The 18,109-nt window shown below is 37.4% G+C and overlaps 2 protein-coding genes across 2 annotated transcripts; one reads left to right on the top strand and one right to left on the bottom strand.

Moving 5' to 3' along the window:
• Positions 1–159: 159 nt before the first annotated feature.
• Positions 160–4,090, bottom strand: LOC144361506 (carboxypeptidase A4-like). The gene is made up of 10 exons (XM_078013482.2): positions 4,008–4,090; positions 3,848–3,923; positions 3,410–3,616; positions 2,418–2,519; positions 2,219–2,323; positions 1,985–2,095; positions 1,670–1,760; positions 1,141–1,349; positions 763–847; positions 160–435 (listed from the first exon to the last, which is right to left on the bottom strand). Exons 1-10 carry the CDS (start codon positions 4,076–4,078, stop codon positions 248–250), a joined length of 1,245 nt encoding a protein of 414 aa, XP_077869608.2. The 5' UTR covers positions 4,079–4,090; the 3' UTR covers positions 160–247.
• Positions 4,091–4,995: 905 nt separating this feature from the next.
• Positions 4,996–16,354, top strand: LOC144361503 (carboxypeptidase B-like). The gene is made up of 10 exons (XM_085505079.1): positions 4,996–5,080; positions 5,172–5,247; positions 5,373–5,579; positions 5,761–5,862; positions 6,349–6,456; positions 8,661–8,771; positions 8,869–8,965; positions 9,146–9,348; positions 9,489–9,567; positions 15,830–16,354. Exons 1-10 carry the CDS (start codon positions 5,010–5,012, stop codon positions 16,021–16,023), a joined length of 1,248 nt encoding a protein of 415 aa, XP_085361205.1. The 5' UTR covers positions 4,996–5,009; the 3' UTR covers positions 16,024–16,354.
• The last annotated feature ends 1,755 nt before the right edge of the window (positions 16,355–18,109 follow it).

The following is an 18,109-nucleotide window of genomic DNA, read 5'->3' as shown; positions in this document are numbered from 1 at the left end:
GGACGCCGCGGCGGTGGTTGGCACGTTAGAGAGTTATATATATTCCCAACTACGGCAGATGGATTCTGTTCTCGCGAGATTTGAAAATGAGACAGTACTAACACACGTTGGCATTGACCCATATCACTGGATTTATTGATAAATTACAGCAGTCGAGTAGGTTGACATACAGTTTATTGATTTACTACATGTACTTGTATTTGTACTGTCAACAGATAGATTCAAATGTGTAATTGCTGTGCGTAATTTATGTATTCGCCATAACATATGTTATCGCAGCTTTTAAGCCAGCATAAGTCTCTTCTGATGTTGGTATAATTTGGTCCTCCGGTAAGAGGAATCCATACTCCCCGGTGTCACGAAGCTCCACAGTGAAAGAATAGGGGCTGCCCAGGGTACCGTACCCCCAATCTTGACTCAATCCAGAACCAATATCTGTAACAAAGAAATATAACAACAAATAGGGGGTCGAGTTGTGCCTCCGTAGCGTGTGTGCGCGTGGAAATATTTATGATGATAACCCTTATGCCGGTAATTAGCAAATGATCTATTATCGCAATGTTTCTGTCACTTATGACGATATGTTACGTAATCGTATTCCTGTTAACCCACACATTCTAATCAGATTTTCGTTGAGGCATATCCATTCATTGATTGATGTGATCCACTCAAAACTATGCGCAACGATTCGACTCTGCAGTAGCTGGCGGGTATACCTGAAGCCCCTTTGAAACAAACAGAATGTCAGGTGCGAATACTCACACAGATGATCGGCAAATGTACCATAAGTGTAGACAGTGCCATGAACAGAATAAATAGCGTCACATCCAATACTGGCTAGGGCAGTCTATGCAAATATACATGCATATAATAATCGAATAATGTAAAAGTTATTTAAAAATCGGTAAACACATGTCAAATTAACAAATTTGTGTAAATATGTTTTTAATCCAGTATACATTGTTTAACAAATTCCACAGGTGTGTCAACATTGGCATGTGACGCAGTGTCACATTTTCGACGTACTGACGTCCAAACTCAGATTGGTCCTAATCATTATAATGGTATCGAATGAAAAATGCAACGTGTACAAAATCATATTTCGATCCGTTAATCTACTATGATTGGTTGCATACATACTTGCGTGACATGATCGTCGGTCAAGTCCAATGTATATCCCCAAGTCGTCAGCCAGTATTGTGAGTAACTGTGGAAATCGATAAACAGTTGAAATGTCTGTTCAAGTGCCTTTAACTCAAGAAAGGTAGCAACGCCTTTAACCTCGGGTTCTGAGTGTGCGCTATCTCCCCGGTAGGTGCTCGCACATGGAAACGCACTCGCACCTTCGCCTACAAAATTAAAACAATCGTTTATCACTTACTCATCAAAGTTTCAAACTTACTATACTTTTTAGAACCGTAAATTTTATTATTTTTTTCCTACTTTCAAGAAGCGTTAACGATGAGGGCGGCATCACGGTCTCTCATTTGAAGAATACAGTAACGATCATTTAAAAATTTGACACATACTGGACACATGCTGATATATATATAAATATCAACCACTTTCTGAATAGCGTGTTTATGTAAATATTATATTCGCACTAAACGATTTTAATGAAAGTTACGCAACAATTGTTAAATGTCAGATTAAATAAATGTACACAGACCTCCCCACATGTAGTCCCAGTTCCTGTTAGCATCTGTCCCAATACAGTTTGATCCGTTGTTAGGTTTTCGCGTTTTCCGCCACATTCGGTCCTGACATAGGGTTATATGAACAAAATGTAATCTAGTTCGGCGCACATTGCAAATTAAAAAATTTCAAAAAAAAGTTGACTCGGTGATATATCTTCAAAACCGTATTATGAATGATGAGTCACTCCGATATAACTCATATTTAATGTATTTGATGTACTACGTCATATAATGAATTGAAAGGGGATTAAATTGTCGACTACGCATGCTCAAAGAAAGTGTCGTACCTCCTCCCATGTGTGGTTATAGCCATCGACATTCAGTAACGGAAGGACATATATATCGTACTGGTCCAGCATTGATTTAACTTCCGGGTCAACAGAGTAATCCATTAACAACTAAAATCGGAATGGATTAATCATAATGATGCAGTGGCAGTCAATGTTTTAGAATCACACGTAATAAGAATAACACTTTTGAAATAGTACGATAAGTGAAGTATTGATCTAATTAAACATCACCTGGTTGGTCATCCACATTACAGTTGCTGGTGAGATCCATTCTCGTGCGTGAATACCGCCTTGATACCATATTGCTTCCTTTGGGGTCGCTGAATCACTCCCCACCTGAACAATTCATGGTAAAGAAAATACAAACTTATCCACAGAACATTTATTTGAATTTAAATTATTTAATGAATCTGTAGTACAAAATTATTACCTTCAACACGTACTGTTCTTTCCCTTGATACGAATGCATTATCAAGATCGCTTCAGCCAAACCTGGATAGGCAGCAGCAGTGTCTAAAACCCATTGGTAGATCTGATCAACAAAATTATTTATAACATTTTATTGTATGATTATTGATTGCAAACAATGACAACTTATAAACAGATGTTTGCGCATAGTATATAGATTACTGACAAGAAAGCCATCAAAGATCCCTGGCATCTTTGTTACAAAGAAAGATGGAACATCTACAAATGCAATAGTGTTCCAAATAAGATAGTTATGCATTGTAATGTGATCACATGACCGTATAAATATGTTGATCTGATCATGAGCCCAATATCACCAATAAAGCACTAAGTGTACAACTATATCTGCAATAGTAGTCCAGATATGGAAATTAAGCACTTCTAATTAGGTCACATGACCATATGTGGTCATTAAATTCGTTGATCAAATCATGATCCCAATGTCTCCCAGAACTAGTTGAATGTCTTTATCACCAATAATGCCCTGGATATGATATTTATGCATTTGTTTAATGAAGTCACATGACACATATGGTCATTCAATATATTGATCAGATCTAGTGTGTAATGTCTTCATTATATATATAATACTGTGTGAATGTAATAGTACGGACATATGAACAGACGGACGAGCAGACGCAGGTAACCAATATATCCTCCGCCGGCACATTGCCGTGATAATTAGGGCCTAACTAGGGGGGCAAAATTGGCCCACTTCCCATGATATTGTCCTAATTTTATTTTGACCCTAAAATTCCACCGCAATCAACTGCCGGGAATATAATTAAGTCATGTATATTCAATTAACATTAACCTTCAAAAACAGCAATAATTCATTCTGTCTGAAATTATGCAATGTGTATCCACGTGCAGCTCATGATTACATTTTTAGGACTGTTAAAATAATTTGAAAATATGTTTTTCTTGTTTACTAATGAATATGCCGCTTCCCACCTCTTCCCATGTGTGATACACGGCATAATTAAACTCGTCAGTACTGTATTCCGTGTTACGATGATTAAACTGGGTGTCAATCAAATCTTGTACGTTGTCAATCCATGTAACATATTTAATCTTATTTTCTTTCAGTGTGGCTTTGATGTCTTCAAGGTATGACGGAGACACCATCAGATCACGCGGGAAATCCCAAAAATCTACTACCTACGATGAAATATAAATAGCATTAGTTTTATGAACAATTTAAACAAAAAAACGAGTTACTGTCCTCGTATTCCCTATGGTGGACATTAGATTGGTTCACGCGTAAATATCATTGAGATCGATATATAAGAAACACTACAGTATATCGACACAGTTGTTAAATGTGTTTTTCAAGCTATTGAATATGCTTGAAATAAATGAACTTATGCAATATATAATTTTTTCCCCTACCTCTGGAACTTCTTGAATTTGCTTCAACACGTGAACATCTTGATCGGTGCTGACATCAAGGCGGAGAACCACGTATCTGAAATGTAAACATTAAACAATGACGTGAAGTCTGAGTTGGAATACGGTAAAACCCATGCATTTGACGAATACAAATACTTACCCATCGTATCGTGTGCACTCCGTGCTTGTCCCACACATCAACAGTACTAATACAACTAAATTACCCAACATCGTCACTGCGTTAGAAAACACCTTAATGTCGTCTTTTCAAAACACACTCGTGTATATTATTAAAATAGGGCGATTGGAGTCTTGAACACCTGTCCATGATAACGAACGACCTAAAAATTGCAATCGTCAATAACACCGGCCGGCAACAGATAGAATGACATTAGATATATATTTAATTCCCGTTGACGTGATTAAAGGGACATGAGTAGATTGTTTGACACTTTTAGTTCCCGCACGTCCCCACCTGTATCTTGGAGATCCCTGCATCGATCATATTCAAATTTCACATATACATCGAACATTTTAGAATACATGGTCCGATCCAAGATAGCCGAATCATGGACCTACGTGTCGGTCCCTAAAATACAATTACGATGACGCCCGATCGCATGACATTAGCTGAATCAAACCATGACAGTTGACACACACAATCGAATGTTTCAATAGCTGTTCGTATAGATCGTATATTACATAGTATGAATCTATATCGTAGACAGTGTATTTTTGTTATTTTACATCAGTTACCATAGGATGCCACATGTAAATTTCACATAATAAAAGACAGGTATCATTGTTGATTATTATAATCTATATCACCAGCTGTTAATTTCTACATTCAATAATGTCGAACCTAATTTTGAATATACATCAGCGCATACGCAAACTCGCTAAATAATTATTGCATTTGTAATATTATTACAATTGTTTGTTAGTAACTAGTACTTACTAAAAATTATCAGGTCTGTTTTTGAATATATTGCAAGATTTAGTAATGAACATCTGACTACGAAGACTACTTGGGAAAACATCATTAAGCTAATATATGCACGACACAAACATAGATACATTTAATTTATATATTAACCAGGCCACATCTGTTAATAGACAGTGGAAACTCACACACGCGAATATCAATCGTCTCGGATCCGTAATGTTACAAGCACTAATTTGGACGTTGTGTCTGGCAACTCTGTGCCTTGCAGAATATGCTAGTTACGATGGGTAAGTGTAACACGTAATGCACGACGTCCAAATTGTTGTCAAGTTCAACAATAACTAAACTATAATTGTATATTATACCATTCTCTTGCAGTTACCAAGTTTTGCATGTGAATTTCAAAGCGGAAAGGGATATCAGTGTTATCCGTAATCTTGCTAATGATGTTGAGGTGAGAATTGGGATTTCTGCATCCGCGTTTGGCATTACCTCATTACAAGAACGACCAGCATATTAGCTGATGCAAGATTGTTCTACCTTCGTGAGATACTAACCTTCATATACTTGTGTTAATAGCTAGATGTATGGCATTATCCCGAAGATTGGATGGTACCACCTGGAAGAGTAACGCATGTTACAGACATGCTGGAGAAGAATGGTATTGAATACGAAGTCAAAATAAGAAATGTGCAGAGCATACTAGACAACCAGCTTCGCAGTGAAGCCCGAAATACACTTGACTTAGAATATTTTGATTTCACAAGGTATTATAACCTGAGTGAGGTGAGTATGTATATATTACTAAGGTTTGTGTCCGTACACATAGCGATAATTCAATATGACTCCTCTATATGAATGTCTCACCAATGAACACACTGACATGGGGTTATGATCTATTCAATACAACAACTGTGAATTGTAGATTGTAATAACAATTATTTTTCTCCTGTTGTTTTGACAATAGATCAATGTCTGGATGGACGAAATTGCGGCGGCGTATCCGACACTGGTGTCACAGTTCGTTGTGGGGTATTCGTATGAAAACAGACCAATGAACGCATTAAAGGTTTGACCAATATTAATGAACTGCTTTGGGTTGTTTCGCTTCGTATGTGTGCCTGTAATTTTAAATTCCCCCCTCCCACTCGGATGTTTGTCTCTGATGGTGGACCGATATGTCCCTGAGGGAATCGTTACTAAGCAGGCCGTTCTGACCATGATTATATTCTGTGTTATTTGTCTGAAAAATTGTATTCTGCATGTTGTTTGTAAAGTTAGAGATTTGAATTGCGCATGTCCATCTAATCATTGTAAGTGTGCATTAACTACACTAGTAATTTAAGTTATCGTCTTGGGACAGTGGATTGTTGTATCACTAGAAGGTCGTGTAATTACAGCGGCGGGTGCATTTGCCGACTTCGATACTGTGTTTCATGTTTATATGTTTGTATATGTGCCTGATTTTAGAATACACCATTACTATGATACAATCGCTATAACAATGAAACTCACGCAAGATCTTTTCATTCTTCTTCATTCATCTCATGTTCAGTTTAGTAGTCCAGAGGGAGCTGTGCCCAAGCATGGTATTTGGTATCATGGTGGTATTCACTCGCGGGAATGGATCTCCCCTGCAACTGTTATGTGGATGACAAACCAGGTAATGAATATTGCATTGTATTGCATCATAATATGTTAATTTGTTGCGAGAATATGTTTCCATTGTGCACCTTTAGTGGCTACGGTGGAAAGTATGTGTTTTGCATACATCGAATCATGAAGAATGGAAACAGGTAAAAATGTTAATGCAGTCAAAAGCAAATTCTGGGAGTGTGTATCTACTACACGGTGGTCAACTTTACTAGTGACTGACAACTACTAGTATATAAGCATATCAAAATATATATTTTTTCACTTGATGTAATATTTTCGTACCGGTGGCGGCATTTCAACAACATTTCTGGGCGATTTACAGATAAATATTTCATTACCAAGCAAGACTTTAATAGAGTTAATATTGACAGCCAATAGAGAGATTATCGATACATACTTCCACTGACTACCAGGAAACTATACTTTAGAATAAGTTACCGTCATATTTAAAAAAAAAACACAATCGTATATTTAATATTTAATAACTGAACGCACGATTTCTGATGATTAGCTGTGACCTATTCTCCGTTAGATTGTATTAGGTTTTGAAATTTCTTCTTTATAGATTTCTTATAACGTTTGATTAATCTCTGCTGCTTTTTAATCATTTATGTCACAAATGGTCTTCAGAATGCCCTCGTCATATACTTTAATGAATATTTTCCAATATATTTTAGGGAAACAGACTCGACTAGCCATATTGTGCTATTTCTGTTTCCCTGCCATAGATTATTGAAAGTTTATCATTATTATTATTATTATTATCGTACCTATTTTCATAATTTACTTGTATTTATTTAATTCAGTTATTTATTTATTGATTTCCTTGTAATACTTACAATCTATGGCGAATAAATATTATTACTTGTACATTGTAAACTTGTGGCGATATCACATGCTTTCGTTCACCGAATATAAATTGGCAATTAATTTTTCAGCATCTCCTACATTTATTAAAATTATTGGATAAAAAAAGTGAAATGTTGGGCATCTAGATTATTTCTTATACGTTCTATGGAAACGTTAACTAGGGAGTACATTCCTGACTAGAAAACAACATCTTTAAATTAATCGCCTTTCGGTATGGATTAGAATCGACAACATTTCCAAGATAAATGATTTACTTGCGCAATACATTATTCTATCATATTGTAAAGTAGGGATAACATACCCAATCATAGATCTGATAGATACACTACACAAGCAAGAGAAAGATATATGCAGGCGTTTCGAAAGGAGTGAGCCATTTTGTTCCGCATTTGGCATCCGCCATATATCTTTCTGAGTCATTATCGAAAGGTTTCTGTTTGAAAACATGAGGTCGACATCAGCCAAGTGACCTTTGGCGTTTGAGATCATCACCAGTGTAATTGTATTGAACCATAAACTCATTGCATTTGCCAAAACACTTTTTAATGTTAAGACTAGTCGAAAAATTACTGATAGTAAAATTTAAATTTCCTCTCTTATCATATAATCTGGTAGAAAGCTGGGCCTAAGAATCAAATTCAAGACATAGATCTATGAATCAGGTGAAGCAAATTCTGTAGTAGTTCCACTGGATATATCATTGGAATATAATCACTAAATTATGGTGTAGTTGTTTCAACCAATTTCTGTAGAAATCCAGCTTCATATAAATATAGAAATAAATCAGCCAGCAAAGAACCACAATTTATATCTTCCAAACTCGACAAAAAATCTTAAATACTGATGATTTGTCGTACTAGAAAAATGTTTATTTGAAAAAGGGTATATTTAATTTATTATGTGGCATAGTAGGTACCAAAAGCAAAACTCACATTTTGAAACTAGCCTTGATTTTTTAATGTTTCAATATCCACACTTGAGTATGTAACATAATGTAAGAGTATAAAATGAATAACCCTTTTTATCACCAAATGTCAGAAAAGGTTTATCTAAATATACCTAGCTGTCCGGCTACTTTTCGTAATTAAGAATTTTTATATTCGGTTCTATATGGGCCAAGCAATTTTCTATGTAAGTGAAAAATATAAAAAAATGCCAAATGCTTGAGATATATACATTTATATTCTTTTTTTGGTTAAAATATGGTCATTCGAACAATAATAGTTCTTGGCTGTATGACTTGTGGTCTATATATATTTCCATAATTGTGCCAGTTTGTTTCACTTCATCACTTTTATTTCAATTACACTATGTCATGCATATTTTTTTGTATTCGTACAGTTTCTTGAAGACTACGAGTCTGACCCAGAAATTAAGGCAATGTTGGACGATTTTGATTTTTACGTACTACCAGTTTTGAACGTGGACGGCTATGAACACACCTGGACAGATGTGAGTAGCTATGGTGTTTATTGTTGCGATTCCATTAACAGGCATATTCTGTTTGCCTTCTAATGAGTTTTTATTTTATTGTTTAAACACACAACAGAATAGAATGTGGAGGAAATCCAGGTCAACAAATGAAGGATCAACGTGCCTTGGTACTGATATAAATAGGAATTTTGACTTCAATTGGGGATGTAAGTGCTTAATATTTTGTGTGTGGAGTCGGATACTTTTGCTCCGCCCGCTCAGCAATAAATCGCAACAGCTGTAGCGAAAAACGAACACACTGTATTTAGCAGAGACCCAACTTTGTATGATATCGATATCAGATTATCTGAATTTCATTGTCAGTAAGTAACATGTGTTATTACGAATTGCAGTTGCTAGTTCTGATCCATGTTCCTCTACATACCATGGTGCCTCTGCGGCGTCAGAGGCCGAAACAAAAGCTGTCAATCAATTCATCATACAAGCCAGTATGACTCAAAAGTTCATAATGGCGATAGATTACCATAGCTATGCACAACAATGGGTAACACCATGGGCATGGACACCAAATCCAACCCCTGATGCAGAAGACTTGGTAAGTCATTAATATCGCGTATTATCTCTACTTGATTGCCTGTTTTACCATGGTTGATCTCATTGTAGTACAGTAAGTTTTCAATAAACCTTCAAATGTGATACTTTTCATAACATATTTACTAAACATATTGTATTTAGGTGGCATCTACGACTGAAGTCTGCCAGGCAATATACGCTGTGCATGGAACAATCTATGAATGTGGAGATGTTCTTGATTGTGAGTCAACACTTAATATAATATAATATAATATAATATAACATAATATAACATAACATAACATAACGTAACGTAACGTAACGTAACGTAACGTAATATAATATAATACAATCGGGTGAACGCGGTGCTTTTCAGCGCTCCCCGATTTTCTGCCTGTTTTGCGTTTTTGCGCTCGTTGTGCGCCCGTGTTTCTACACAGCTGTATATATAGTGTATCTACCCTTTACGTGAGTAATTTATAGTTGTTGTTTTCGTTATTATTGTGGGTTTTGGAGTGTTTTTGCCTTTGCCTTGGCAAGGTGGTCGGCAACCAAGATGGCTGCCGCTCACACAAGGCCACCGTCAACACCAACAGGTCACCTTACTAGAAACCATGCGGTACGGTGTGAAAACATTGATGGCATTCCTGTTGAAACTTATGTGGAGTCGGTTGCAGATTTAGTCGGGGCCGGTAATATTGTGGCTGCATCCCGTATGAACCGATCGGTTGTTGTCTTTTTAAATAAGGTTACATGGGTCGACATGGTTTCTGCCGCTGGCCTTGACATTGGAGACCTCCATGTTTCTGTTGAACCTCTTGTCCGCCCCTCTACAAAAATTGTGCTATCAAATGTTCCCCCTTTTTTACCTGACAATTTTATTACAGATGCCTTAGCTAAATACGGGCGTGTCATGAGCGCGGTGCGAGCGATCCCACTCGGGTGCAAAAGACCAGCACTGAAACATGTAAAGTCTTTTCGCCGCCAAGTTTATGTATATTTAAAAGATCTCAATATCAATGGTTTATTGCCTATTACTTTTCAAGGTCAGACATATAATATTTACGTTTCGTCTGACGAATTGACGTGCTTTTCATGTAACATGAAGGGACATACACGTAAAACTTGCCCAAACTCTCAAACAACGAATATGCAAATGATGAATGATGAAAACAATAGTGCTCAAAATAGCACTCAAACAGACTCTCAACAGGTGAATGTAGCAACTAATTTAAATTCCCCTGACACATTGCACGACAAAGACGATGACATAACTGATATAATTAACACCCAAGCACCAGATACTGAGATAAACAATCATGAGACCGATGGTACAACAGATAACATTGAAATTGAAACTGAAATGAATACAGATTCATCCAAATATATGAGCAAAAAGCGCACGCGCTCTAGATCACCAGTTCATAGAGAAGAACAAAATAATGACCAGTTAAATGACGAAAATAAATGTGAACCCAGTTCTAAAAAGCGTAACGATGAAAATGCAATCGAAATTGTTGAACAAAATTGTCCGATTGATGAAGAGAGGGTACGAACCCCTACTTCCCCTTCCATTGCACCACCATCGCCTCCCCCACCCCCTCCACCCCACAAACCCTTTCCCCACGTATATGCCAATGTAACAGTGTGCACTCCAAAGCCACAGCCCGAGCTTACGGAGTCGGCCCCATTTCCATCATCTCCCTCACTTGAGTTCACAGTTGAATCCCCGCGCGATTCGCCGCTATCCGAACTCCCCATTGATTTAAGTGGTTTAACTGATCAATCACAAGACCTTTTCAGCACACCTATGTCACAAAATAAAACCGCTGATGATATGGAGGAAACTGCCAGCGAATGTAGTGAGAATGAGGGGTCTATCATTTCAAATGTTTCAACATGTACTGATAACAGCGAATCAACAATATCAAACGCTAATATCAAAACCTTTTTAGTGTCTACACTTCACTCACGTAGATTTATAGACAAGTGTTTTGAATTTTGCCCCAATCTTAAAATATTGGTTCGACATCTGATAAACTACCGCAATACCACGCAGTTGAACACATCTGATAAATCTCGCATGCACAGACTCATTAAAAAAATTAAACAGCAAATCAAAACGGGTAACTTTATCGCTGATTTTTAATTTCCCTTGTTATGATGGCAAACACAATTACATGCGCAACTTACAATGTCAATGGTTGCCGGGACGCCCTCAAACGGTACAGTGTTTTCAATTATCTCAAGCGTGACCATCCCTGTAATATTTATATGCTACAAGAAACGCACTCTCTTGTCTCCGATGAAAATATTTGGAAACTTGTGTGGCGTGGCCTTGGTATTTTTTCTCATGGCACTGTTAATCGTGCGGGGGTGGCTATTTTGTTTTCGCCAGGAGCAACTGTGAATATTTTATCACAATCTGAGATCATGCCTGGGTACGTGTTGCACGCTCATGTTCAAATTAATGAAAATCTTGTTCACATTATTAATGTCTATGCACCAATTAATGGCGCTGAGCGTGTGGAATGCTTCACTAAAATTGAACAATTCATCAGTTCTCTAAATAATGACCCAGTAATCATGGGAGGCGATTTTAATTGTACTACTGAACCCGACATTGACCGTAATAGAGGGACTGAACCGAACATGCGCACTGCAAAGCTCCTCAAATCTGTCCTGAATCATCACAAACTGTTTGATGCATGGCGCCAATACCACGGGAACACATTAAACTTTACTTGGGGGCGTGGTGGTACGCTTGTGCGCCTTGATAGGTTTTATGTCAGCAAATGTATGCGTGGGAAAATTAAGAATATTGACATAAGCAATGGCGCATTAGCTTTTTCTGACCATTCCCTTGTCCACATCAACATCGCCATTGGTGACAGTAAAAACAAAAGTCCAGTGTGGTGTATGAATACAGAAATTCTGCGCGATGAAGTGTATGTGGCAATCTTAACTGATTTTTGGGCGAAGTGGCAAACACTTCGAAATAATTATATAAATATACAGACATGGTGGGATATTGGCAAAAATAAAATAAAGTTACTCACACAACAGTATTGCACACTCAAACAAAATAAATACAAAACCGAAAAACAAGCATTGGAAATGGAAATTAAAACCATCGAACGTTGTACTGCACACGATGCACCGCTTTTAAACAGTTACACTGAAAAGAAAAAACTTCTCGCACGCCTTGTTCAACGTGAACACAAAGGCAGTGCTACGCGTGCGCGACATCAGTTTTTAAATGAAAGTGATGTTTGCAATTCCTTCTTTTTCCAGTTAGAGAAAAAGAAGGGAACCAAAAAGGCGATCTTTCAGTTGAGGCACCAGGATAATACTCTTACTGAAAATCAAACTGAAATACGGAAAATCATACACACCTTTTACAATAACCTGTATACACCTGATAACATTGACATTGAAGCTCAAAATAGCCTCCTTGAAGGGCTACCTCAACTAAATGAAACAGATCGTGATGACCTTGACAAACCAATCACGTTTGACGAACTGAGTGCCACGGTCAAACTACTTCCCCATGGGCGTACTCCCGGTATCGACGGAATACCAAACGAATTTTACCAAACTTTTTGGCATATCATTGGACGTGATCTGTGCGATGTATTTACTGCTGCCACAAACGAAAATGTGCTCCCCCTATCCTGCACAAGGGCCGTGGTCACTCTTCTCCCTAAAGAAGGTGACGTTACCAACGTAAAACACTGGCGACCCGTGAGTCTGTTATGTAGCGATTACAAAATGTTCACTAAATCGCTTGCATTGCGTTTGCGCGGTGTTTTAGGCAGCATTATTCATCCAGACCAAACTTGCAGCATACCAAACAGGCATATTCACGACAATATAAATCTACTTCGTGACAGTATTGACTATGCCAACTTAACTAATTCGCCCCTGGCTATTGTTGCCATTGACCAGGAAAAGGCATTTGATAGGATACATCACGGATACCTCTTTAATACGCTTCGTGCCTTTGGTTTTGGTGACCGTTTCCTTTCTTACATTCGCCTCATGTATACCAATGCCCAGTCCCTGGTCCGCGTTAACTGCGCCCTTACTACACCCATCACAGTGGCCCGTGGCATTAGGCAGGGGTGTTCAATGTCCACTGCCCTCTACGTCATTGCCATTGAACCACTACTTCATAAAATTAGGAATGATGAAAACATTGAAGGGTTGGTTATACCTCACAGCAAAAACCAACGTTCTAAACTCACCGCTTACGCCGACGACGTGGAATTTTTCATAACTCGCAAGCAGGATTTCAACTTACTAAGTCGCTGGTTACATGTCTACGAGCTTGCGTCAAACTCTAAAATCAATCTCGAAAAATCAGAAGGGTTATGGGTAGGTAGCTGGCGCAACATCACCTACTCCCCTCTCAATATAACATGGAACAGCGAGGGGTTGAAACTGTTGGGTGTTTATCTTGGGAATAATCTAACTTATACGAATCAGAACTGGGCTGAACTTGTTGCAAAAGTAAATAATAAGATCAACTTCTGGAATCATTTTGTTTACAGCATGTCTTACAGAACGCGCGCTCTTATCATTAATAATCTGATTTCATCGCAGTTAATGTATCGCTTTAATAGCCTTGTGCCGCCATCGGACGTAGTTCTGAAGGTACAGAAAATGCTGCTCGACTTCTTTTGGCAAGGGCGACATTGGGTATCTGCTGCAACACTGTACCTCTCCCCTTGGAAAGAGGTGGACAAAATGTTACACATCTTCCAACACGCATAAGTACTATGCGACTTTCCTATATTCAAAGATATCTATATAATAACCATGACCACCCCTGTTTTAAGTTCACAGACTACTTTTTTATGCAAGCGAGCAATATGTCATATGCAAGTCAACTTCTATGCACCACTATCAAAGCACCTTTACAAAGATTGCCATTATTTTATTATGAGCTCCTCCAGTGTTGGAAATCTGTAGAGAAAGTGCGTAAGTTCAATGATAATAACGTAACTGATATTCTTAATGAGCCACTGTTTAACAACCCACTCATCATACATCCCATACGAAATGAGCCTTTTGCGCTCAGACATTTTGTTGACGCGGGAATAACCAAAGTATGTGATTTGGTATCAGAAACGAATAAAATTTGGTTGGAGGCCGCTGATATGTCGGATAAAATTAAAATCCATTCCGAGCGTATTCTCCATCTCAGTATCAAGGTCATTCACGATTCTATTCCTACCAAATGGAAAGATACTATCAACACCTACTTCAAAGGGAATGGGAAGTGTAATCAACCTCTTTCACATCATAGCTTTGAACTGCACTTTTCTGATGAACTAAATTTGCCACTATATAAGTTTGAAAAAGGCGCAATCTATAAATATCTAATACGTGTCCAGTCAATAACACAATACTTACAAAAACTTGACACTGTTTGGCGGGACATCCTTAGTCTGCCTGAAAGTGCTAAACCCAACTTCAAGGATTGCTATGAAACACCAGTCATTAACAAATATGGGGATCTGCAGTGGCGTATTGTCCATGGTGCCTTTCCAACGGGGAGATTTCTGTTCAAAGCTCGTTTGAACAATTCAGATAAATGTCCCTTTTGTGATGAAGTTGACACACTTCAACACATTTTTTATGATTGTCCATCAAATAGCGCCTTACTCCATTATTTTAATAACATTGCGTCGCGACTGCTTCAACCAGATTTTCGCATTCCGATTTGGTGGTTCACTATTTTACCACCCCATCGCTCAAAACACTTTATGTCGAGCAAGGCACAAGGTTTATTTTGTTTCTTAGCGTGCATGGCTAAGGTTGCAATTCATGTCAGCCGTCGTAATAAAAGGCAAAACAAATGATCGAGTGAGCCTCTGGACATTTTTATTCAAAGTATTAAGTCGAGGCTTGAAACAGAATATGAATGTTTCCGGATCATGAACCAACTGCCTGAATTTGAGATTATGTGGACGGTAGAGGATGCACTATGTAAAATCGAGGATAACACACTTCGCATTCTACTGTAAACATGGCAGGTACGATCTATTTAAAGCAGGAAGTTGCTTTGTCTTGTTGTTAAACATCGATACAAACGAACATCATTGTATTTACAAACTTAGTACACGCACAGGAGCCAAGAGTTTTGTCCTCTTGGTGGGCTATCATTGCACACACTTACAGCAGCGCATATATGTTTTATGTTACTTGTTCTGTGTTTTAAATGTTTTGATTTTCCCTTGGAATTTGGCAGGGGGGTTGGTACCCCCTTAAGTGCGAACCGGTGTCACCGGCCTGCCTACGGGGTTCCAAGGTGTTTTTGTACTGTTACGTGATCGTCTTTTATTTTATTTTACCCGTGAACCAAAAAGCATAATATAATATAATATAATATAATATAATATAATATAATATAATATAATATAATATAATATAACAAATTTTGTATTACTGAATACGCATATCCTAGCAATTTAATAGTTGTGTGTTTAATTTTCCAGCTGAATATTCTGGATTTGCTCTAGACTGGTATTATGGTAATGCAACCATCAAGTATTCATACTTGGTAGAGCTACGTGACCAAGGAGAGTATGGTTTCTTACTGCCAGAGGATCAAATCATTCCATCTGGTGAAGAGACATACGCAGGAATGAAAGCAGCTATCAAATTCGTTCAAGACAACGACATGGCTTGAAAATAAACATTCGACATTAATATGTATCTTCTTTTACGTTGGTCAGCTTTTTGATGATTGAAATAATTTTGATATAACCTATGCTTAAAGCCTTTATTCATTTACACAACTTAATTTCCGTAAACATTGTTCTTTCAATGCTGTGAATTCGTTGAACCTGGAGGTAAACAGACATACTTCAGTCAGCCAAAGATGAAATGCGATATGCTAAACGCAAAATACATTATTCTATATCTTTAAACATTCCCTTATCGCTCAACCCATGTACTAATGCTATTTCAAAAATGTAAAGAGACTGACATTGTTTCAATAAACTGATTCCCAACTATTATGTTCCTTTCTGCTCAGCAATGTACAATATTGATCCCTGATATAAAAATGCAACTGACGCAGACTGAATTTGAGTCGGTATCTACCACTAAATCGTCTTCTTAAAGCGACGTTCGATAAATCTATTCATTATTCATTCAGAGGCATAAATTGTTGTGTTATGAAATCATCAGATGAGCGCCAGATACATGTACTAGATATCTAAACAGAATGATATGGAACTGGTATTTCTGTAATCTTCATATATGCCAACACGATTGAGAACCACACCACGATTATTGATAGGACATCAATAATAAAAGCATGATTTGTAGTTCAGCATTTCATATATTTCAACCTCAATGTATCGTGTTTTTTTTGGTTAACGTGACAGGATTTTATTTTCATCACGCGCTATATTGCTTCTGCGTCCGATGTACACAAAGTAAAATGTTAAAGCGGAGGGTCGTCACCTGCGCACACGCGGGAATTGAGTCCCAAATAACAACACACGTTATAAACGCAAAGGCTCATGGGTAGACGTTTGTTTGAAAACAATGACACGCCATTGCCATCTGATGCATGCGTAGGTGATGACTCCCCCGCTTTAAAATGTGACGTCCATAACAGTGAACGTGTCCAATGTTTACTCGATATAAGTGTGTGTGTGTGTGGGGGGGGGTCTCACGTTTGATGATTGCAGACGTTTTCGAATTAATACAGATTAGTCATGATAACAATAGATAACAAAGTGTACAAATGAATATGACGCATGTGATCACCATTACATTCTATTTGCTATTGAGATGGGTACAAATCTGGCCCTTCGTCATTTTGTGTAATTTGTATAAATTCAAGATGTTCGTTAATGTGTAATATCACATTTTAAAAGGGTTTCATTACATAGGTTTGGGTGAATGTATTTGAAAAAGTGTAAGACGGGAAAATTTTAATATTCAAGATGGCAAGAAATTAATGTCTAGTATTCAGGATGACAATTAATGGATTCCAAAAACACACATGCTAATATAACTAAACTCTAAGTATGAACTTTAAGTCCTCTAAAGGATCATGGGTTCATTGGACATGTTTGAGGCTAATGGATTTTAAGGTACGTGATATATGACTAATGTGGGTGAGCAATGATTATATTTCACATAGTAATATTGTTACTTCACCAATGATGATCACATCACATTTATTCACAGGAAAACAAAAAGAAAGAAAGATCTGTTAGACTAAAATCCTAAAAATATAATTCACATTAAATATATTCGACGAGTAGATTAATGACAAATGCATTCTACATATGGTTAGTTCCTTCTTCAGTCCACCACTTCATAAAACAGTGCAAACGTACCTATTTAAAATCAAATTTACTTTATGGAGAACGGATCATCAATATTCCATCAAGATAATATATTCATACGATTGAGATATGTTTAAATGTTTTGGTGAGTCGTATATAATAATTTGAATCCGACATACCACGTGCATGCAATTGAATACGAAGCAAGACATATTTTGGCTATAAATGTACCAATCAGTTCACCAACATCTATAAGCTATTAGACAGTCAATTGTGAAATATTCTTTGCACCACTATCTACCATAGTCCATTGCCAACTGATTGATTTCAAGTGAATCACTGTCTGGCCCAAATGTTATGTAAGGCCACATGTGTTATAACTTCCTTCAAATGGATGTCTAATGCCCTCATACGCTGCGAAACTGTTCAGAAACTATTTCTTGTCTGACACATTCAAGTGAAATCACA

The sequence above is a fragment of the Saccoglossus kowalevskii genome, chromosome 2 (assembly GCF_978046115.1).
Source record: "Saccoglossus kowalevskii chromosome 2, keSacKowa6.1, whole genome shotgun sequence".
Lineage (NCBI taxonomy): Eukaryota > Metazoa > Hemichordata > Enteropneusta > Harrimaniidae > Saccoglossus > Saccoglossus kowalevskii.
The sequence above is the reverse complement of the archived record's forward strand: the minus strand, read 5'-3'. Positions and strand labels throughout refer to the sequence as shown.